General features: G+C 34.3%; 1 protein-coding gene, 1 long non-coding RNA gene and 1 pseudogene across 4 annotated transcripts; 2 read left to right on the plus strand and 1 right to left on the minus strand.

The window, feature by feature from the left end:
- The first annotated feature begins 7,022 nt into the window (after positions 1 to 7,022).
- On the plus strand, positions 7,023 to 8,209 carry LOC130047290 (uncharacterized; annotated as a pseudogene).
- Positions 8,210 to 15,192: 6,983 nt separating this feature from the next.
- Positions 15,193 to 24,179, plus strand: LOC130046867 (uncharacterized). 3 transcript variants are annotated; one of them, XM_056140189.1, is made up of 4 exons: positions 15,193 to 15,353; positions 23,367 to 23,459; positions 23,816 to 23,997; positions 24,102 to 24,179. In XM_056140189.1, exons 2-4 carry the CDS (start codon positions 23,367 to 23,369, stop codon positions 24,148 to 24,150), a joined length of 324 nt encoding a protein of 107 aa, XP_055996164.1. In that variant the 5' UTR covers positions 15,193 to 15,353; the 3' UTR covers positions 24,151 to 24,179. The 3 variants fall into 3 exon arrangements, with proteins under 3 accessions (XP_055996164.1, XP_055996162.1, XP_055996163.1); XM_056140187.1 differs by having other exon boundaries at positions 15,193 to 15,349; XM_056140188.1 differs by lacking the exon at positions 15,193 to 15,353 and adding an exon at positions 20,727 to 20,864.
- On the minus strand, positions 17,329 to 20,749 carry LOC125655202 (uncharacterized). The gene is made up of 3 exons (XR_008795904.1): positions 20,654 to 20,749; positions 18,654 to 19,793; positions 17,329 to 17,779 (listed from the first exon to the last, which is right to left on the minus strand). It is a non-coding gene; the product is annotated as an uncharacterized LOC125655202 (long non-coding RNA).
- Positions 24,180 to 24,239: the final 60 nt, after the last annotated feature.

Here is a 24,239-nt window from a genome sequence, read left to right on the forward strand (position 1 = left end):
CATAACTCCCACAAGGAATACAAAATAAAGAGTTTGGTAAACACGGACCCCTGGACATACCAGAGGTGGGATCAGGTGCCTGGAAGGAGTAAGCACCCCCTGTCAAACGGTCACACCCGCCCGAGCCCAGTATCAGTACTAGCAAACTTAAGGAAGTCTTCCAAAAGATAAATATAATAATCACTATCATAATGATGGCCCTACCCTGGAACCAAACCCCTACGCCTGGGGTCACGAAAGTTACAATTTTAGCAAAGGATCCGGACTTCCCGCTCCTCTTAAATATCTGATAAGCTTCAATTTGGTATCAATAGCATTAAAGAAGATGTCAATTAAATGTTTTACGCACACATGCTAAGTTTGGCCCTGCTCTGGAGTCAGAACCAACCATTATCGCGGGTATCATGAAATTTATAATTTTGATATAGGTCTATCTGCTCTACATGATTGTATAGTTTGGGCCTCACGGGTGCAGGAGTCATGAAATATGAATTTTATGCCCCCCCCCCTTGCCCCAAGATGCTCTATACCAAATTTGAAAAAAAATCGGAATGATAGCTATCAAGAAATTAAAAGTGTTTAATTATCAACTCTCTCATTTAATCACTATGTCCATTTTTGGGCCCATCCTACAGTATCAGCAAAATTAAAGAAGTCTTCCAAATGATACTAGATATGATAATCACTATCATAATAATGGCCCTGACCCTGGAACAAAAACTCTACCCCTGGGAATATGGTACAATTTCGTAAAGGGCTATATGTACCTGCTCCTTCTTAATATCCGCTCACGGCAGGTGTGACCGGTCGACAGGAGATGCTTACTCCTCTTAGGCACCTGATCCCACCTCTGGTGTGTCCAGGGGTCCATGTTTGTCCAACTATCTATTTTGTTATTGCTTATAGGAGCTTTGAGATCGATCACTGTTCGTTATCTTCACCTTTCATTATCCATTTTGTCTCAATTTAGTATCAAAAGCATTAGAGAGGATGTTATTTAAATGTTTCACACTTAAACACAATATACCAGTTTGACTCTGCCTTGGAATCAGAACCTCTAACCCCGTGGATCAAGCGAGAAGTAGTATCGATAAAAATACATTTAGCCCATGGGGGGGGGGGGGGGGGGGGGGTTGTGTGCAAAAAATAAAGATGAAGTGAAAATAATTTTCAACTTATTTTCATTATTTCGGCATTTGCAGCATTTTGTAACTGTGCAATACAAGACGGAAGTATGAAACCCTCAAACAATTTAACATTGAGTATACGGGAAGACAATGGACGGTTGTGTTGTTTGACCCATTTCACCGCGTGTTGTATTCAGCACCAAAACCATACTTTGATATTTGATTACTTATATACACAGAAACATTATACTATGACATCATTGTGGTACTCAATGCCACACGTATCTAAATATTATCGGGTCTGTTGATATTCCGATTATAGGAGTTATGGTAAATTCGATAAAAAAAAAAAATCAATGTTATATAAAATGCAAATATTTACAAAAAGTTAATTGTTTCACACTGTCACACAAAGTCGTACTTTCATGGAAGTGTAGCTCACATTTTCAACATGGTTCGTGATAGGGTCATAGGTCAATGATGATGTGTTTCTTTTACTAAAACGAATGGAAGGATACCGGTAGTCATCAGTTGCTTTTTGTATAATACTGTTGGTTTTTGCACTTCACCAAAGTTTTTAGAAGACACAACACGTACCGAAATCAATTTTGATATAAAGAATTGTGCACAACTATCATCACAACTTCGACTATCCATCAGCTCTATCTGATGGAGATAACTACAATTTGACTGGCTTACAAAGGGTCAATTTGATGCACTTGTCTCTTATCTTAAACTCCTCAGAGATTCTAACAACAGGTCAACAAGAACATATTTAGCTTTACTTCTGACAAAATTGAAAACTGGAAATTTTCTAAGCATTTGGGGCAGCATGTTTGAAATAAAACAGATAAAAGTGTAATTTTAAAACCTACATGTATCAGTAGTGCAAGGAATGTCTTGAAGAATAATTTTGTTCCTCGATATTTAGAATTTGAACATGTAACACAATAAGACTTAATTTCAGAGAATGCCAGACCCTTTCCACAGCATCGTTTAGCATATGGAAAATCTGTTGCCCTTCGTGTATTGGTCGGAACGTGTGTTTATATCCAAACACTGGCAATTACTCCTTTCAAAGGCAAACATTTAGTGGGCACATAGATCTTTGGTTGAACCAATGATGATCTGGAGAACCGGTGGGTACATTGTATTGAGGTCTTTTCTAGCCGGCGATAAAACCCTAAAAAACAATGCTGCAAATTTGAAGAGTATTTTAAAACAAAATGTAGATTCAGACCTGGTTAGAGAAAGATGACCTTTTAGTTGTTGACAGGGTCTTTTGGAATAGTGAAATGCCCAATGACTTTTCTCGCAGATCCAAACAACACACGACTAAAGAGGAAAACCTTCCCGATGTGTAACAAAAGTGAGGTGGGAAGTTGAGTCGGCAAATGGTAAACTAAAGAAATGGAAAGTTTTAGAAAAGGTATTCCCAAATTGTGAAAATAAATGCATAGGGGATTTTGTTAGATTTCTGTGTGCTATTTTCGACCATATCTAGTACGCAATGGAGACAATGATATTGCTTTTCCAAACGCAACGAAAGTCTTTTCACGTACATCAAAAGCGTGTTAAAGGCGAGAAATTAGCCACTAAAAGAGTAGTGGAATGAAATGTCCCAAGATGGTGTCAACAACTTTCCACATTTACTGAAGTGGATTTGGGAACGTTACATTAGGTGTGTACCGAATAAGTCGAGCAACGCCTAATACCCCAAAACATTTGTCCATTGGTAGATCATACACCATCTCAATACACAAAGATAATTCTGGTTTGTTAAGGGCAAGGATTTACTCACGTCATGTGTCGTCAAAATATATTTTAGTGGATATCCTTGTCAATCTCCAATTACTGACATTGCCAGGGCAAAACCTGTTGGTTGTTGTGCGCATGTTGCGTCTGAGATCTGGTGTATTGGGTGTCAAGAAAACTTCACGCTACGACTGAGTACCATTAATATATTCTCGATGTTGTGAATACAGACTGGGATTCAGATGGAATAAAAATTGTGTCTAATTAAATCGTTTTTATGTATCATATTTCAACATACATCTACTAAAATTTTCATACAAGGGTCAAAATTTCCTCTATATATGCACTGTGAGTTTGAAAGCATTGTCCGTCTACATAAACATTGTTTTTTAAAACATGTATCTAAATTATATTAATGAATCATATACATTCGTCTATATTCTTTATCTGGAATTTCATAACCATTCCTTTTTAGTGAGCCAATAACAGGGCACTTAATCATAATCTTTTGGTCGGTCTCTTGTTATGCGGAATAGTACATATTGGCTTGAGAGAATATTAATCATATATTCTAACGATATACTATATTCTTATACCTCAGTATGAGAATTCTATGCAAAGTGTAATCTGATTGGTCTAGACAGTCACGTGCCAGGAATTCTCCCTCTCAAACATCATATCTCCCCCATCATATTTCATCCCTTGGGCAGCCTTGTGCATTTTTCATGAATTTAACGTCAAGGTAGACGAAGTGTATTGTGCCGTCACGATAAATCTGTGTCATTGTACACTTTCATAGTTGCACAGTTTAATCGTCTGGTTTTTGGTTGATACAAAAACAAGCAAGTAAATCAGCATTCAAGGAGAATGAAAATACAAAAACTGATTGCCATTTCATTGTATTTCGTTGTTTGTACCTGTTAATACGTTGACGGCGCGGTGTTACCGTTTGGGCGAATCTCAGCTACATACATGTATAGATGAGTGGACTCGAATTTCAAATGCATTTTTTTTTTGTAGTCTTGCTTTGTTTCGGTATAATAAACAATTTATGGCATGAATGTTCGGTAGATATGAAGATTTATTCACCCAAGAAAAATCATTTTTCATATCTCCCTCACTATCATGCAATAAATGTATAAACATTAAATATGATAATAATAATAATGATTGGTTTTATATAGCGCCTTTTCCAGCGTATGCTGCTCAAAGCGCTTTACAATACCCAATGTACATTATTACCCCGGCAGACCTTATATCAATCTAGAACTTTCTCAGCCTCCTAGTAAGCATACAGTGCAAGCTGCCATTACAAGCGCTAGAGCACTAACATTCTAACAATATCTTTCACTGTCTATAGCCAGGTACCCCTTTTACACTTGGGTGGAGTGAGGAAATTCATGTAAAGTGCCTTTCCCAACGACACAACGTCAGTCCTGCCGCGGCCAGGATTCGAACCCACGACCTTTCGGTCGAGAGTCTGACAGCCTAACCACTCGGCCACCGACGTAAAATATGGTATTTACGTATGTATACTGCAAGAGGATGTCATATTTATATCAATATAAATAGCATACTAGTATAGATTTTACAAGACGGTATAACAGCGTTTCATGGAATGCCTTTGGTTTTCATTTCAAGAGTATTTTTTAAATACCTTTGAAATATCAAAACGTTTTTACACTACTTTTATTTTATTCTACATCTTTTACCATTTCATTTCAAATTTATGTTCGGCAACATTTATAGAATGATGAACGAGATTCATTTAATCGCCAAAGCCCTCTGGAGTGGTTTTAGACAGACCCCTCAGATGCTCCCTAATCATGTGTTATTACATGTGTATGTTGGTTATGCAAGCATCGTTTGTTATAAAATGTGATAAAAGAAGTTGCTGAATATCACCGCCACACTAGATGCTAATTTACGAAAGATCAAAGGCGGTTTTATAAAAACCCCTTCTTTTACAATTTTGGTATAGGACTTCCTTCTCTATATGACTATGTATTTGGTTTTTATTACAGATGGTTGTAGAGAAGAAGATGTTCGAAAAGTTGTCAATTTTTGGCAGTTTTTTCTATTGGCAAAAAATACATGTACCTTGACTTTCAAATAAAAAATTGAAATTAATAGTATATATTGATTGCTAAAGAGGTGCAATGGTACACTACATATTTATGTTATATCAAGATTTACAGATTTCACAATTTCATCTTTATTATTCTGTAAATGATCTTTGTTCATACTTCTTTGCTATTTCTATCATGAGGAATTTCTTACAAAATACTTGGGGGAGGGCTTACAAAACTTTAACACCGTATACTGGTTGACCCAGAAACGTATTCCGAGATTATCAATAATAGATCCAAATCCCTCTTTTTTCCACGCTCTTCAAAGGAGCAATAATTAACCTTTTTGTTAAAAAAGAAACACAATTAATTGCTATCTCAGTTGCTTTCATTCATCAATGTATCATTTTTAATTCCCAGAGGTAGAAGATTATTATGAATATTGCATTTCTTCCTCGGGACAATTTTGAGGTCCTGATTCACATCTCATAAAAATTCAGGCAAACAAGTTCCGGTATGATGACCGTCTTTTAGTACATGGTAATGTGGACATGCAGTCATGTATGAGATTGCAATTTTCTATTTCACAAAGTCAATTATGTAAAAATGTCCTACTCATTTATACCTGGTATTGTTTGGAAACAGATCATCTGTCTTCCTTGGTCCATGTGTAATGAGTGCATCTATTGAAACATTGTATGTGATTATATATTGTTATGAATACTTTAGCTTCTTTCCGATAGAAGTCCATCATTTTCCAGTTGTCATCACAATGCTTCAACTTACACTCCCGTTTTGTACATTGCCATTGTAGACATACTTTCACTAAAAGTTCACATCGTTCTCACCATTGAATCAGAAATCTCTTGTACATCTGAATGAATGAATGAATGAATATTGTTTAACGTCCCTCTCGAGAATAATTCACTCATATGGAGACGTCACCATAGCCGGTGAAGGGCTGCAAAATTTAGGCCTATGCTCGGCGCTAATGGCCATTGGGCAGGAAGGGATCTTTATCGTGCCACACCTGCTGTGACACGGGACCTCGGTTTTTGCGGTCTCATCCGAAGTACCACCCCATTTAGTCGCCCCTTACGACAAGCAAGGGGTACTGAGGACCTATTCTAACCCGGATCCCCACAGGACTTGTCCATCTGTTAATGATGTAATAGGCAACTCACTAGAATAGTCACTGTGTCTGTTTACTACTTTTCTGGCGACTATGTAGTCTATCAAGAACCTTTTGTGGTAATGCATACATATTATTCCTGGGATAACTTTGAAATAAATGTAATATAATGTATCGTATTCTGGCATTTACTACACATGAACTATGGTTTTACTTTGGCAATATTAACGAGGTGTAATGCTAACATTTTACTAGCAGTTCTCCATGTGCAATCAATCACAAACTTGATAAAAAGGAGAAATTGACACTAGATCATGCACGTTTATGCGGACACAGGGTTTTCTTTGAGTCCGCTCTCTGTAATGGGTCTGATCGTTTCTACAGATATATATTGGCCAACTAAATGGTTAACAGTTGTCGTAAGAAATCAGAATAGAATGTTGGTCCCCAATATCAGAGATAGTCAGCTTATTGCTGGCTATTATCCGTAAACGTAAAAACGAAAGTAGAACTCCTACAGGTGACAAAAAGCACCAAAACTATGTTTGAAATATGCCTTGTGGAATCACAGGTTTGTAAACACTCTCGTTTACGTACCATTTAAAGGTATAATAAATGCATTTTAGAATTCTGTTGTTCATCAAAAATTTTAACGTGTAAATATGTTTTTAAAACGCAAATGATATGTCCTACCATGGTACCAAAGTGAATTTCACTACCGAAAATACGTTTTTATCGAATATCGGGAACTTCTGATTCCCAGACAGATGCAAATGATATGCACATAACCTCATTTGTAAACTCGTTCGGAAAAAATAAGCGCACACGTATCTTGCAATTCAAAGAAAAAGATCAAAGCCTGACCCGAAGCGAAAATTGGCTGATTCTGCCAGAAGATGCGAATGCTACGAATATACATTTCGGCGATCAGTACAACCGATGGGCAGAACTGAGGACCACTCTCCGACCCAGTACCCAAACCCTGAGGACCACTCTCCGACCCATTACCCAAACCCTGAGGACCACTCTCCGACCCATTACCCAAACCCTGAGGACCACTCTCCGACCCATTACCCAAACCCTGAGGACCACTCTCCGACCCATTACCCAAACCCTGAGGACCACTCTCCGACCCAGTACCCAAACCCTGAGGACCACTCTCTGACCCAGTACCCAAACCCCGAAGTTGTCAATATTCTTCCTGAGAGATAGGACTACGTTTAACACAATTTCTTTTCTCTTTGAAATGAATCTATAAAAACATTATAAGGATACGATATTAATACTGTGATAGAAGTTAAAACATGTCATATTAAAGCTAAAATTACATATCAATCTAATTATTGTGTTACCATTACTAAAGATCATGTTTAGATAAAAGATTTGTTTAAATTTTAAATCTTCGTAATTGCATCCACAACTTTCGAATTATGTGTTAAAGGTGGCCATTTGTATAGCTTTGTATTTGCATGTACTATTAAATGTTCACTTTTTTAGAAGTACAGCTGGGTTGGAGAAGTGCCATAATTTGATTTGTTGTATGCCTCCAAAGGGTATTCCTACAGTCTATCAACATACTGAGCAATAAATTACCTGACCATAATGGTCATTGTGAGGGAGAAACTAAGAAAAACAAGGATGGTAGTATTAGGTATATCATGATGATAAATTTCCTGTCAATTTACAAAATTAACTCAGATGTTAATTCACTACACACGTGTTAAGTTTGTTGATTCATGTATGTTGTGTGCCGTAAATGTGTGATAAAAAATATTTTTATTTGATGTTCTTCAAATGAGCCTCACAAGTTTACATTAAATAATGATATTATCTGTCATAGGTATCAAAGAGTCTTCAACAAAAAAGGTGGAGTGGGGTCTGCACATGAACTGAAGGCTGAAAAAGGTTATCCGTACATTCCAGCTTTGATTCACAGGATCATCAGAAAACGATTAGAAGATTATCTTGGAATGTCTCAAAATGTGGTTTTATCACTAGACGATCCAAGAAGTATTTCCAAGGTCTTGGCATCAATACCTACACCTCCACCTCAACAACTTGTCCTTGGACAAAAATCTAAGTTTGTGGATCCAAAGAAGACATTAGACCATTCATGGAATGACTAGTTAAACCCATTGACATATTGCTTTCATTGAGAAGGTCATGTTTGTAGTAACTTTGTACATGTTTTTCCGGGACTAATTTAGCATTTATTTGTAGTGTCCTTCATCGACATTTTATATGCAATACCTGTAGATGTTGTCTCTAAATATGCTTTGCATTTGCTTATGAGGCATTGCTTACATAGTGTACATGTACTTGTGGTACACGTTTTACCAGGTCTTATTACGGGAGAAATGTTTGAAAACATTCATTGAGAATGACATTGCAAAACTGCTTTCATCTCATAACAAAAGAATAATTGATACCGGTAGTTACGTAATTCTATCGCTAAAATGAAGTCGATTACTGCACTGAATTTGATACCAACTATCCACGTTATCCCAGTCTGTCAGGCACATGTATCCCTGTACTGACAGAAGCGACGTTATCCCAGTCTGTCAGGCACATGTATCCCTGTACTGACAGAAGCCACGTTATCCCAGTCTGTCAGGCACATGTATCCCTGTACTGACAGAAGGCATCAGGATATTTACATCTAACACTCAAAACATAATTTTTCGTTCTATGGAGGATTAACACCTCATACTTCAACTATGAAAAACGTCGAAATTATGGAAAAGTGTCAATACTAATCCAGCCACATGATCCCAGGGATCGTAGAGATAAACTCCTACATGTATAATCAATACAATCAGATCACAAAGTCGATAAACCTAAAAGATGTGTGCTAAACAAAAGAAAGAGTACATTTAAAATATATTGACAGCATTGCCATGTACGTTTATTGAAATGACATTTCATTAACAATTTTCGCTATATTCGCTGAAACAAAATTTCCTCGAATTTAACATTCAGTGAATTAATCTTTCATATTAATATTTGTTTTTCCGCGAATTAAACCGATCGCGATTTGTTGCTTAATGAAAAAATCGCGATTTTTTTTTCGACCGCGATATTAACCTGTATACAGTATGTCCCCCACCCAAGTAAACATCTTATTCTTTTCTAATACATTTAGAATACTAACTAGTGGTATTTCTGATGTCTCAAAGGATCGAATACAAGGTAATTCATTAAAAAAGATGGTGACGGCCAGCTAATTATCTGTTGCTGTTGAAGCCGATGCTGAAAACGCTTTTGAGGCCGCTGTGGATATTCTGCAAGTTGTGAGTGTTTTCATTGTTGTAGGTTGAAGTACTATCAATGTAAGTTAACGCATGCAAGGTGAAGATAACGAACAGTGATCAATCTCATAACTCCTACAAGCAGTACAAAATAGATAGTTGGGCAAACACGGACCCCTGGACACACCAGAGGTGGGATCAGGTGCCTAGGAGGAGTAAGCATCCCCTGTTGACCGGTCACACCCGCCGTGAGCCCCATATCTTGATCAGGTAAACGGAGTTATCCGCAGTCAAAATCAGTGTGCCAAGAACGGCTTAACAATCGGTATGAAACACGTCAGACAGCATTTGACCCAATGCGAGGTTGTATTGACGAACTAGATCGTTATAACGACCATAGAATTTGCGAAATGCTGACTTCAATCGAGACTGTTGAAATCCCTGTACCATCAACTTGTTTGTCAGTAGCTTACCTCGATTTAAAAACTGACTATACCCAGAACAAGCTCTTGCATATCGAATCAGTTGAGATATATAAACACCATATGCAGGCGATAATGGAATATTGCTACATAAATGTGGGAAGTTGACGATGGAGAAGCTGAAATCATCCCGTTTGTCATACAGTTGAGTTGTTAGTTTGCCGTTAATGTCTACTTTCAATAAAATATCTAAGTATGAAGCAGAAGTGGACGACTCTGTGGTGTCCTTTATTTCGAGCTCACAGGGATATATCAAATCGACATATGAATGAAAGCTATCATTGTTAATAGACAAAACGTCATCGATATATCTAAAAGTCGAATTGAAGGTCACAGCGAGAGATTTTTTCTTCTCACGTAGAAGTTTTTGAATAAATTCTGCTTCATATGAATATAAAAACAGGTCAGCTAACAAAGGAGCACAATTCGTGCCCATGGGAATTCCAACAGACTGTTGGAAGACCTGATCACCAAAGACCACGAAGATATTGTCAATGAGGAACTCTAGCATATTTTTTATTTCAACTTCAGAGTACTTGTGCGTGGAATCAGAGTGGTGTTTAACAAAGTATCTATTTATTCTTACTGTTTTGAAAAGGTGAAGATAACGAACAGTGAACAATGTCATAACTCCTATAAAGAATACAAAATTAAGAGTAGGGCAAACATGGACACCTGAACATACAGAGGTCGGGTCAGGTGCCTAGGAGCAGTAAGTATCCCCTATCGACCGGTCACACCTGCCGTAAGAAACATGGCAGACAGCATTTACCGAATGACAGGTTGTATTGGAATAGCCTGCCTCGATCTAAAAACTGACCATACGCAGAACAAGCTCTTGCACCTGCGTATCGAATCAGTTGAGGGGCATAAACACCATATGCAGATTCTTTCACGCAAATATGTCTTACAAAACGGTGTTTCAACGTGCAATTATGTATACATAAATAATAGAATATGATGCTTGTTAAAAGGAGTACCATTCCCTCCCCCTCCCGGATTCTACGTGCATGCCTCTGAAGTACTGATATTTCCATTCGGATTTGTAATGCCTAAGTCGCCGCTCATTCCAATGGTGCATCAATGATTGTAAAGATAAATAATGACGTAATAACTTTCAATAGCTGGTTGTCTTGATTTTTTTTACCACATTTTTATTGATGATTTCCAACAATTCAATATTGTTTCTTAACCGATCGGTGATTGACTTTCAAGAGCTTGAGATCAAACATTTTGCATGTATAGACTACACCAACATTTTCAGAAAGGATTTCCAAATTCATACCAATCGCAAGCTTACATAAACTTTGTAGGTTACTTTTACTGCAAAAGGAACAAGAAACACTCATTTATAACGAAAATTTCTTCAATTCGAAACTTGCATTTAATCAACATCCATTTTAATAGCCTATACACTTGTGTATATACATTAACAACGATAAACCGGAAATGACTATGCCTTGAAAAAGTGACGTAATAGTGACTAAATGCAGAATAAACACGGACATGGAAGAACTCGAAAATCCCCATAAAATTTGATTTATCTGTTGGTGTCAACACAACATAAACAGCACAAGTCAATCATTACATAAAAGGGATACATACTCATGTCCTCTAACAATACAGATAAAAAATTCTAATGCTAGTAATGGAAATAAACAATGCCCCTTTTCCACTTGATATACTAAAAACAATTCATGATATCAAATTTGAAAGTTTAAAAGGACATATTAGGAGTGTGAATTTCAAAACAATTTCACAAACTTTTCAAGGTCTTGTCTTAAAACTTAAAATGGAACTTTGAAAAGTGGGTGTTGGAGATCAAATTATTGGCGAAAACACTAAATTTTTGCACAAAATTTCGAGTAAATCAATTTAAACTTTTTTTAAGAATTGGTGTTCTGTTTGGAAAAATATATCAACCTAATTAATAAATTACAACATTTGAACTAGTTCCAAGTCTCAACTACTTGTATCACAAATTATAGGAGTATAAAAATAGAGGATATATTGGATGAAATGCAGATTTAGAACTTCTTGATTAATCAATCCCTCCGCCACAAAATACAGTCCCTGTCAAACCCTTTCAAAATTTGAATTGACCCAAAAATATTCAACTCGATAGGCTTCAGTAATAGATGTGTATTATTTTTGCAACAATGGGATCAGCATTGAACAAGTAAATGCTTAATTTTAGCATCCTGCGCAATTGTGCTCAAAAACTCAGAGGTAACTTCCTTAAAACTGCAATTCAAGCACAACTCATTTAATTTCCTTTCGGCTTTGAGTTTTCAATCATATCATTGTATTGTTCAGGATTCCTGCACGTAATTTTTGTATTCCTATACAGTGATTCATTCAAATCTAATTTAGTAAATTTAATTAAATGTACGACTTATCTTATCGGGCTCACGGCGGATTTGACCGGATGCCCACTTTCCCTATGCATCTCTGGTATACCCAGGGTCCGTGTTTGCCCAACTCTCTATTTCATATTCCTTGTTGGAGTTACGAGATTGATCACTGTTCGTTATCTTCACTTTTCATACAGGTGATAATGGAATATTGCTACATACATGTAAATATGGGAAGACGAAAAAGATGAAGTCTTCCCGTTTGTCATAAAGTTAAGTTGTTAGTTTGCCGTTAACATCTATGTTCAATAAAATATCCAAGTATGAAGCAGATGTGGAAGACTCTGTGGTATCTTTTATATCGAGTTCACTAGGATATATCGAATCGGCATATGAATGAAAATGGTTATTATCAACAGATAAACGTCGTCCATATATTTAAATGTCGAGTTAAAGCCCATAGCAAGATTGATTGATTGATTTTATATTGTTTAACGTCCCTCTCGAGAATTTTTCACTTATATTGAGACGTTACCATAGCCGATGAAGGGCTGCAAAATTTTGGCCTATATTCGGCACTTACGACCTCTGAGCAGGAAGGGATCTATTTTGTGCCACACCGGTATTTGCGGTCTCATCCGAAGGACCGCCCCATTTAGTCGCATGGGGTACGGAGGACCCATTCGAACCCAGATCCCCACGGGACGCCACAGCAAGATTTTTTTCTTCTGATGTAGAAGATTTTGAATAAATTATGCCTCGAAAGGATATAAAAACAGATCAACTAATGAAGGAGTACAATTTGTGCCCATGGGAATTCCAACAGACTGTCGGAAGACCTGATCATCAAAAACTACGAAAATGTTGTCAATAAGGAACCCCAGCATCTTTTTTGAATATCAACTTCAGCGGACTTATGCTTAGATCCAGAGTGGTGTTTAACAAAGTAATTTTTGAATGTCTGATCACAAAATATGAATATTTCCTTTTTGAATTTTTATTGAAGAACCTGTAAACATTTAAACTAAAAAATCTCAACTATAGCGAACACGTTTATTGAAAAACCTGCGAAATTGACGCAAGACGCTATAGAAATATGCTGCGTGTATTTAACATTAATCTGATAAGAAGTAATCAATAAATATAAAGTCAAATTACTGGCCTATATGTTGATTAAATGCTGCTTAGGAATCATCAATACAATCATAAAATATATGAAAAATGCTAAGAGAAAAAGTCACAATACGGTATGGAGTTTTGTTGATCTGTCATCTGAAAAATAAATTTAAGATTTTGAAAGTGATTCAAGTACAAGTATTTATGACGGGTCGTGCCAGAGGAGAGCAGATGTTGCAAGAAACACCCATTTGCAGGTAAGTCTACTTTGTATATTTTCCCTTATGAAATCTACTTGTACACAACATGTTTTTATAAATGGTGATTTCTTTTCATTGACAATGTAACGAATGCCTGAAGTGAAAGGAATCATTTCTGTACGCATTCAATAACCCACTAGTACATGCATTTATTCATTTTTATTTATTCTGCTTCTCTGCCAGATGAACCCAATCCAAGTGATACTTCGCCTACAGCTGGTGACGTGTCAATATAAGTGAAAAATTCTCGACGAGACGTAAACCAAACAACCAAAGGCCAGTAACAGTACATATTTATATAATGAAGAAATAGATGTTATTGTACACATTAATCCTGGCAGTCTTCATACAGATCGTTCTCTACAAACAGAAAGCACAAACACCAACAGTGAATCGTAAAGACGAATCGGCTCGTTTTTAGAAGTATTTGATATCCTATAATCTCTAAACAATCTTGCGGTTTCTTGTATCAGATGTTGAGAAAAACATGAAAAATATGGAAAGAAATGAACCTCTGCTGAATACTATGCATGTATTTGATGTATGTGTCCTTTCCCTAAAACCATTACATGTACTTCTTACACCATAAGACACACATAAATGTATGACAAATATTCAGCGGCATAAATTAGAACAACATCTTAACAGTTATACATTTGTATACCGGTATATATATTTTTCTATCTCGCCCATATTTGATTGCAGGTTTTTAAAGACTTGACTCTGTTGCTACATAATAGGTAAAAAGAAATTGTTGTTGCTTCAAATCCTTCCGTATAATACCTTTGCAGACAATCAAGTAATTAATCGGTCATGTAATTACCAAAAGCCAGTCTTTTGATGCTTCAAGATGTCGATTTCAAATACAACACTTAAAATACCCGATCCAATCTAATATGATATACTTTGTCTGTTTGAGTGTAATAAAAGCCATTCTACGCTATAGAGATGTTTCTTTAAGACTATCGTGATTGCTTTTTTAGTAATTCTATTGTATTCCTGACTATTATCCTTACTATATATATATATATATATATATATATATATACATATATATATATACATATATATATATATATATATAGACGAATCGTATCACATGATGGCAAATAATACCGTCTGAAATGTCACTTAGTGGCAAACAAAACATAGTGGCATAAAATCGATTGCCATTATGTCCACACCTGGTTTTTAAATCGCTATAACGCTGTGAATCGTTCATTTAGTTAAGATTGTTATATATCATGATAAAAAGCTTCCTTTTCAGAGTTAAATTCAAATTTTAAAGTTTTATTTTGATGAAGTATGATTTAGAAACAGACTGGTTTTTGAGGGCACCCTATTTTCACATATATATGATCGCTCGATGATTTTCGTCTGCAACGACAGTTAGTGGCAAACGTCGGTTTTTTGGGGTATTCTTTCTTAAATGAAATATATATGCCGACAAAAAGGTTAAGAAGATACTGATTAGGTAATATTGCTTCCATCATTCTTATTTTTTCCTCGATATATATGTACTTTAAAAAAGATATCACCGATTTTCGAAAAATGAATGCTCAATTTTAGCCGTTTTGTTTATATATATAATTCGAGACTACGACGCATGCCTGACCCACTAAATATTCAGAGAGGGAAAGTAATGGCGACTGAAAAGTTAGCCTTGGTCTGGTTTTTAGCAATTTCGAATTTAACAGGACATGTTTGAAAGATGTATATAAGAACTTGTGATCTATGAGATATGATTTCGATCGACGGATTTATATTCCACAGTTCTAGATGTGTCAGATTACAGAACGACAGCATGTGAGTATGTATACATTATGATTTCTATGGACGGAACTTTGTAGAATCATGCTATAATTTACATTAATGATATTTACAGAAATTCAAGCCGAGAGTGTTTTAAAAGATACAAACATCCAATATACCTTTATGTTTCCCAAAATGTTACAGCTAAACAAATGATATAAAAAGGAAATGTTTCAATTTTTCTGAAGATAGGGTTTTATTAATTCTAAAATACATTTAGCTAATTAGAAAACCATTTTTGTATGAATGTCAACATGTTTTACGGTAATGTTCAACTGTAATCTGCTTTCCGTAACTGTTGAAAATTAATTGGACAGTCAAATGAATGAGATTTTACATGAATTCCCAACAACTTCTATTCCTAATTGTTTAAGATGTACATTGACCACAAATATTGCTGGAAACAGATAAAACGAATGAAACTTGAAGCTGTAACATACTTCACAGCAATGACATCTAGGCACATTTTTCAAACCATCATGTGCCGATCTTATCAGTAAAGTTATCAGGGATGCATAGAAGCACATGTATGTATTACTGATTGACCTCCCTGTATATTGCAATGTTATAATAATAATAAATTCTTTTATTTAGACAGGATAGCACAATTAGTACAAATGGCTAATTTACATTGTGGTCCTGTATAAAACATATTCACAGACAGATAAATGAGAGAATAGAAAAATAGATAATATAAAATATATACATAAAATACACACACATAATGTTCTACGTGTGAATCAAAATATTGCTTCTTCAGTGCTTAATCATCGCCCGTCTATCTTAAACAAGCATTAAATAGATAATTTTCAACGAATGATTTGTATCCTTATTATGTACTATAGCAATATTATGACACTGCATGAGTTATATATTAGATATTTCCTCATCTCTTACATTAACTTACAATACCTTGTCTTAAAGTAATATCGAAATGTTTTTTTAAAATTCGATTTATTGTCTTTTGCTTGTTCACTCTTTTCTCTTTGTTTACATTCCACAGCTTGTACTCCGTGACCTCGGTGAAGTTACCTCCTCTTTGACCTACCGCATTTTTTCAGTTCAATGACAAAACGTAAACAGTGTAATTTAGATTGATTTTGTAGTCAAATGAACGAATGATCTCGTGTAAATGTCATATTCTAATGCTCATTATAATCAAACTGATCTTTTGTCGGTTTTACGATAGACATAATTTCCTTAAAGTATTGACAACATCAATGAAATCTATTTTGATTGACTGTTAAAATCAAAACATGGCAGTGGTGAAGGTTCTTCTCAGTTTCAAATCCAGGTAGCTTAAGGTAAAGCAACCATAATCTTTTATGGTATATCTAGGTTCAAATCCTGGTCTGGATTACTTAACAAGAACTTTAACCAGCTGTTGAGACTGAGTGCAATTTATTTTCAACAATTGATATCAAAATAGATTGAAATTTGTAATAGATTGGAATTTATAATTGAAATAATTTTGTCATCCACCTGAAATACGGTTTTTATCTAAGCAAACATTTTTACTTGGAAATACATTGTACATTAAGATAAAATTTTTAGATATTCGTTATCAAACTATCCTTTAGTCTTTTTGAATACGTGTAATTTATATCAATTATTAATTTGTTTTCAAAATGATATCTATGGAAATTCCAATTTAATTTCAGCGGTTAAGAAAAAGCGAACTAAAGTTTATGCTGTTGAAATATATAGTTTGACATCCATACAAAAAATGGGAATTCTTTTTAACTAAGTGTCTTTTAGAATTAATAAGCTTTGTCTTTCTCTTAGCAATCATATTGCACATCATGTCTGTCTAAGTCTAACTGTAATTAGTGGATGTTAGCCTCCATGCAATCCTGATAACTTTACTGATAAGATGATCGGCACTTGATGGTTTCAAAAATTTGCCTAGCTGTCATTGCTGTGAAGTCTGTTACAGCTTTATGTTTCATCCGTTTTATGTGTTTCCAGCAATATTTGTGGTCAATATACATCTTAAATAATTATGATTATGCATACACTTAACATTTTAAAGAAACAACTTGTTTTTAGACACACATTATTTATTGACCTTCTTGAAATATCATTAAAATCGTAGATATTGCAATGTTCTAGGTGTGAATTAAAATATTGCTTCTTTGTTGTTTAATCATCGTCCGTTTATCTTAAACAATCATTTAATTAATAGATAATTTTCAAATTATTTTCATCCCAATCATGTACTATAGCAAGAATATGACACCGCATGAGTTATATATTAGATATTTCGTCATCTCTTACATTGATTTGCAATACCATGTCTTAAAGTAATATCGAATCTTTTTTGAAAATTCGGTTTATTGTCTTTTGCTTCGTTCACTCTTTTCTCTTTGTTTACATTCCACAGCTTGTACTCCGTGACCTTGGTGAAGTTACCTCCTCTTTGGCCTACGGGAAAAACCAATAGCAAAATTAATACTTGACAAATTTTGTATTTTAATGAAGGAAATCGTTCGTATGAATGTCATATTCTAATGCTCATCATAATCAAAATAATCTTTTTTCTGTTTTACGATAGACATAATCTACATAAAGTATTGACAACATCATTGTAATATTTAGATATTCGTTATTAAACTATCCTTTAGTCTTTTTGAATACGTGTAAGTATCAATTATTAATTTGTTATCAAAATGATATCTATGGATATTCCAACTTTTATGCTGTTGAAATAGTTTGACATCCATACAAAAAAATGGGAATTCTTTTTAGCTAAGTGTCTTTTAGAATTAATAAACTTTATCATTCTTTTAGCAATCATATTGCACATCATATCTGTCTAAGTCTAACTGTAATTAGTGGATGTTAGCCTCCATGCAATCCTGATAACTTTACTGATAAGATGATCGGCACATGATGGTTTCAAAAATTTGCCTGGCTGTCATTGCTGTGAAGTCTGTTACAGTTTTATGTTTCATTCGTTTTATGTGTTTCCAGCAATATCTGTGATCAATATACATCTTAAATAATTATGATTATGCATACACTTAACATTTTAAAGAAACAACTTGTTTTTAGACACCAAATTATTTATTGACCTTCTTGAAATATCATTAAAATCGTAGATATTGCAATGTTCTAGGTGTGAATTAAAATATTGCTTCTTTGTTGTTTAATCATCGTCCGTTTATCTTAAACAAGCTTTTAATTAATAGATAATTTTCAAATTATTTTCATCCCAATCATGTACTATAGCAAGAATATGACACCACATGAGTTATATATTAGATATTTCGTCATCTCTTACATTGATTTACAATACCTTGTCTTAAAGTAATATCGAATCTTTTTTGAAAATTCGGTTTATTGTCTTTTGCTTCGTTCATTCTTTTCTCTTTGTTTACATTCCACAGCTTGTACTCCGTGACCTTGGTGAAGCTACCTCCTCTTTGGCCTACGGGAAAAAACAATAGCAAAATTAACACTTGACAAATTTTGTATTCTAATGAAGGAAATCGTTCGTATGAATGTCATATTCTAATGCTCATCATAATCAAAATAATCTTTTTTCTGTTTTACGATAGACATAATCTACATAAAGTATTGACAACATCAATGTAATATTTAGATATTCCTTATTAAACTATCCTTTAGTCTTTTTGAATACGTGTAAGTATCAATTATTAATTTGTTATCAAAATGATATCTATGGATATTCCAACGTTTATGCTGTTGAAATAGTTTGACATCCATACAAAAACAATGGAAATTCTTTTTAGCTAATCGTCTTTTAGAATTAATAAACTTTATCTTTCTCTTAGCAATCATATTGCACATTATATCTGTCTAAGTCTAACTGTAATTAGTGGATGTTAGCCTCCATGCAATCCTGATAACTTTACTGATAAGATGATCGGCACTTGATGGTTTCAAAAATTTGCCTAGCTGTCATTGCTGTGAAGTCTGTTACAGCTTCATGTTTCATTCGTTTTATGTGTTTCCAGCAATTTTTGTGATCAATATACATCTTAAATAATTATGATTATGCATACACTTAACATTTTAAAGAAACAACTTGTTTTTAGACACGCATTATATTTATTGACCTTCTTGAAATATCATTAAAAACGTAGATATTGCAATGTTCTAGATGTGAATTAAAATATTGCTTCTTTGTTGTTTAATCATCGTCCGTTTATCTTAAACAAGCATTTAATTAATAGATAATTTTCAAATTATTTTCATCCCAATCATGTACTATAGCAAGAATATGACACCGCATGAGTTATTTATTAGATATTTCGTCATCTCTTACATTGATTTGCAATACCATGTCTTAAAGTAATATCGAATCTTTTTTGAAAATTCGGTTTATTGTCTTTTGCTTCGTTCACTCTTTTCTCTTTGTTTACATTCCACAGCTTGTACTCCGTGACCTTGGTGAAGTTACCTCCTCTTTGGCCTACGGGAAAAACCAATAGCAAAATTAATACTTGACAAATTTTGTATTCTAATGAAGGAAATCGTTCGTATGAATGTCATATTCTAATGCTCATCATAATCAAAATAATCTTTTTTTCTGTTTTACGATAGACATAATCTACATAAAGTATTGACAACATCAATGTAATATTTAGATATTCCTTATTAAACTATCCTTTAGTCTTTTTGAATACGTGTAAGTATCAATTATTAATTTGTTATCAAAATGATATCTATGGATATTCCAACGTTTATGCTATTGAAATAGTTTGACATCCATACAAAAACAATGGAAATTCTTTTTAGCTAATCGTCTTTTAGAATTAATAAACTTTATCTTTCTTTTAGCAATCATATTGCACATCATATCTGTCTAAGTCTAACTGTAATTAGTGGATGTTAGCCTCCATGCAATCCTGATAACTTTACTGATAAGATGATCGGCACATGATGGTTTCAAAAATTTGCCTAGCTGTCATTGCTGTGAAGTCTGTTACAGTTTCATGTTTCATTCGTTTTATGTGTTTCCAGCAATATTTGTGGTCAATATACATCTTAAATAATTATGATTATGTATACACTTAACATTTTAAAGAAACAACTTATTTTTAGACACGCATTATTTATTGACCTTCTTGAAATATCATTAAAAACGTAGATATTGCAATGTTCTAGTTGTGAATTAAAATATTGCTTCTTTGTTGTTTAATCATCGTCCGTTTATCTTAAACAAGTATTTAATTAATAGATAATTTTCAAATTATTTTCATCCCAATCATGTACTATAGCAAGAATATGACACCGCATGAGTTATATGTTAGATATTTCGTCATCTCTTACACTGATTTGCAATACCATGTCTTAAAGTAATATCGAATCTTTTTTGAAAATTCGATTTATTGTCTTTTGCTTCGTTCCCTCTTTTCTCTTTGTTTACATTCCACAGCTTGTACTCCGTGACCTTGGTGAAGCTACCTCCTCTTTGACCTACGGGAAAAAACAATAGCAAAATTAACACTTTGACAAATTTTGTATTCTACTGAAGGAAATCGTTCGTATAAATGTCATATTCTAATGCTCATTATAATCGAAATAATCTTTTTTCGGTTTTACGATAGACAAAATCTACTTAAAGTATTGACAACATCAATGGAATTTGTTTTGCTTGACTATTAAAGTCTAAACATGGTAGTGGTGAAGGTTCTTCTCAGTTTCAAAGCCAGGTAGCTTAAGGTAAAGCAACCATAATCTTTTATGGTATATCTAGGTTCAAATCCTGGTTTAGATTACTTAACAAGAACTTTAACCAGCTGTTGAGACTGAATGTAGTTTATTTTCAACAGTTGATATGAAAATAGATTGAAATTTGTAATTGAAAAAAATTTGTAATCCACCTGAAATACGGTTTTTATTTAAGTAAACTCCTTTACTAGGAAATTCATACTCACTGCATGAGTTATATATAAGATATTTCCTCATCTCTTACATTAAAAAGAATTGTCACAAGGTTACTACTATGATTTCAAAGTTAGCTTTCATTGTGTAATCAATTTTAAAATTGTAATCACCTACTTCATTCATATTTCATAGTACTCTAAATCCGTAAAGAAAAGAAATAGTTACAATATTTTGTGTCACCTAGCTTGTAGGGGTAAAGATGGCAGAGTCAGAAAAAAATATCTTCAAAAGAAACAAGACACATCTTGCAGTGTTTTGTAAATGGAAATATATAAGACGTTTGAATGTTGTGATGTCAAGTTCTGGGAAAACATGCAAGAATAGCCATGCGATGTAAAGCACAACTGGTAACATGATTGCAGGAACTATAACTTGAAACCTCCATGTAGACTTAGTCAAGTCTCTATGTTGTTTTTATTACTTTGTCATTTTGTCCAAATTTTACTGTATTCTGGTCGGTGAATTTGCAGAGTTTACAAGTCTTTGTTAGGCATTATCAAAAAGTATTAAAGAGAGCACTGATTATAATTGTTTTTATCACGGATAAAATTACTGCAACCTGTAAATATATTCATGATGAAATAGATATATTGATAAGCATTAAAAATTCAGCTATCAGTCTATACTCAGTACCTCGGTAAACAAAAGAGATTTATAATTAGTCCGATACTGGGGATATGTACATGTAAGTTGGTCTATCTTGGAGATCAATGTACCTTATTAGAATCAGTGGCATTTGTAAAATTAATTTAAAACTCCTTTCAAGCAATTATCACATGCATCACATCATTTTAAATTGATAGCTATAATTTCTTAAATCATTAACAATTGTTTATAGACCTAATCTGCATGTTAAACCATGTTTATTGTGACTTAAAGAAATAAGTTTTATGTTATCTAAGGGGATGCAAGTTAAAAGGAAGTGACATTAAGAAGTAATTATCAGAAATTTTCATGCAAATGACATTGATAAGAAAACTGGGGAATATTATCTCATGATCTTGCAGAATAGTGGAATTGTGTGAAATGAAATTTAAAACCATTTAATTTTGGAATGAAGGAGGTACTCTACATCGTCATTATGACTGACTTCATTTTAAAACATGAATGAAAATATAGATATCAGCAATATTTGTCTATTCATTTCTAAAATAATATGAGTATTTCAGTGAGTAGGTTAGCACGTCAACTACTGTACTGTAGATCATGTGTTGAATTCCAGCAGGGGTTTTAAATTTTTCGCAGATTGCTTTGAACTAAACCTGTGTTTTTTGAATAAATAAAGCAAATTTTAAAGTTTCAATTTCAAATTATTGTTGCACATATCCTGCACATTTCATCCATATCACCAATTTCTCTGGTGTAGCAACCCCCCCCCCCCTTAATCTCAATCAATTTAAGCATCATATTAAACTGTTTTGTTTCCACTGTTAACTTGGAAAAGGGAGCAATAATTAGAATTACAGGATAAAATACCATATATAGAATACGTTACGTTTTACATTTTAAAAGATAAATTAGAAAATTAAACTTAACACTCATGAAACTTACTTTATATAAACCAGAATCTATCAATTAAAGGAGTCTCCAGGAGAATTAAGGAAATGATTTTGACAATTACACACCAACATATCCAGTAAGAACGGCAAAGAGACACTTTTAGAAATCGAAATAAAGAAACCAAGAAAAGCATTGAGACTTGTTTGTTGTATTCATGAAAAGTATCACATCTTAACGTGCAGTACAGATACCCACAAACGGGTACTTAAATACAGGTATCTACATACAGGTTCCCATGTACAGGTACCTACATTAAGGTGCCCATTTATTTATAGGTACTTACACACAGGTGCCTAAATACTGGTACCCACTAACAGGTACCAACAAAAAGTACCTATACACAGGTAGCCACATACAGATATCCAACGATAGGTATCCACAAGTAACCCACTTAAAGGTACCTTCATGCAGGTACTAAGATACTGGTGTCCCATATATAATGCTAGGTATGTAATATTGGATGTGTAGATATGTATATAGATATCCATATGGATAGATATACATCAGTATTTAATCATAGTTTTATATTTCAAAGATGTCGGACCAACAAGACACACCTGTTTCAAAGTCAGTTAGAGGACTTCAGGGAGGTGGGACGGCCGAACTCTGGCCAGCGTTTAGAGAAGAGGTAAATATCAAGGATATGGTGTTCTCCTTAAATGATCTCTGACATACTTTGATGAATATTCATATATGCACCGACATGCAAGAACATATAAAGGTACCTACAATTTGGTACCCACATCAAGGTACCCAGATACAGATACCCACATACAGGTACCTACATACAGGTACCCACACTCAGGTACCCACATACAGCTACCTTCATAGAGGTTCCTAAAAACAGACACGCACATACAGGTACCCACATACTAGTATCTGCATACATGTACCCACATACAGATACTTACACACACCAAATGCTGGTGCCCACATACAGATACCCACCTTTAGTAACCATTGAAATTATTTCACATGTTGCAGGATAACATTAGAGAGGAAAAGAGGCAGGAGGACAGGGAGGAGTACAGGGAGGACATGAAGGGGTACAGGCAGGAAGACAGGGAGGACAGGCAGGAGTACAAGGAGGAGGACAGGCAGGAGGACAGGGAGGAGCATATCGCATTGGCACATCCCAATTGCCGAAGGGAATTAGAAGGGTCAAGGTAGGGAAGATAACATTTTATCCTTCACATGCTCAATTCTTTAATTTGAATTTCTTATAGGAGTTTTGAGATTGACGTCTGTTTATCAACTTATTTTTTTTCAGAGAAGGGGAATCCCCATTGAAAAACAGTTTAGTGGACTCAAACCTTTGAGAATTAAGCTCAGACGGTGCGATGATGAGGTAAATATCTATTACAAAGACTTAACACTTTACAAATTTATCTTCTCTAATGAAAAATGA

Source organism: Ostrea edulis, chromosome 6 (genome assembly GCF_947568905.1).
Source record: "Ostrea edulis chromosome 6, xbOstEdul1.1, whole genome shotgun sequence".
Lineage (NCBI taxonomy): Eukaryota > Metazoa > Mollusca > Bivalvia > Ostreida > Ostreidae > Ostrea > Ostrea edulis.

Bases quoted from the DNA above. Each gene is read 5' to 3' on its own strand.
- LOC130046867 (XM_056140187.1), top strand. From the start codon at position 15,323: ATGTGTCAGATTACAGAACGACAGCAT. The intron at 15,350-23,366 runs GTGAGTATGTAT...TATATTTCAAAG, and splicing joins AGATTACAGAACGACAGCAT to ATGTCGGACCAACAAGACAC. The intron at 23,460-23,815 runs GTAAATATCAAG...CACATGTTGCAG, and splicing joins GGCCAGCGTTTAGAGAAGAG to GATAACATTAGAGAGGAAAA.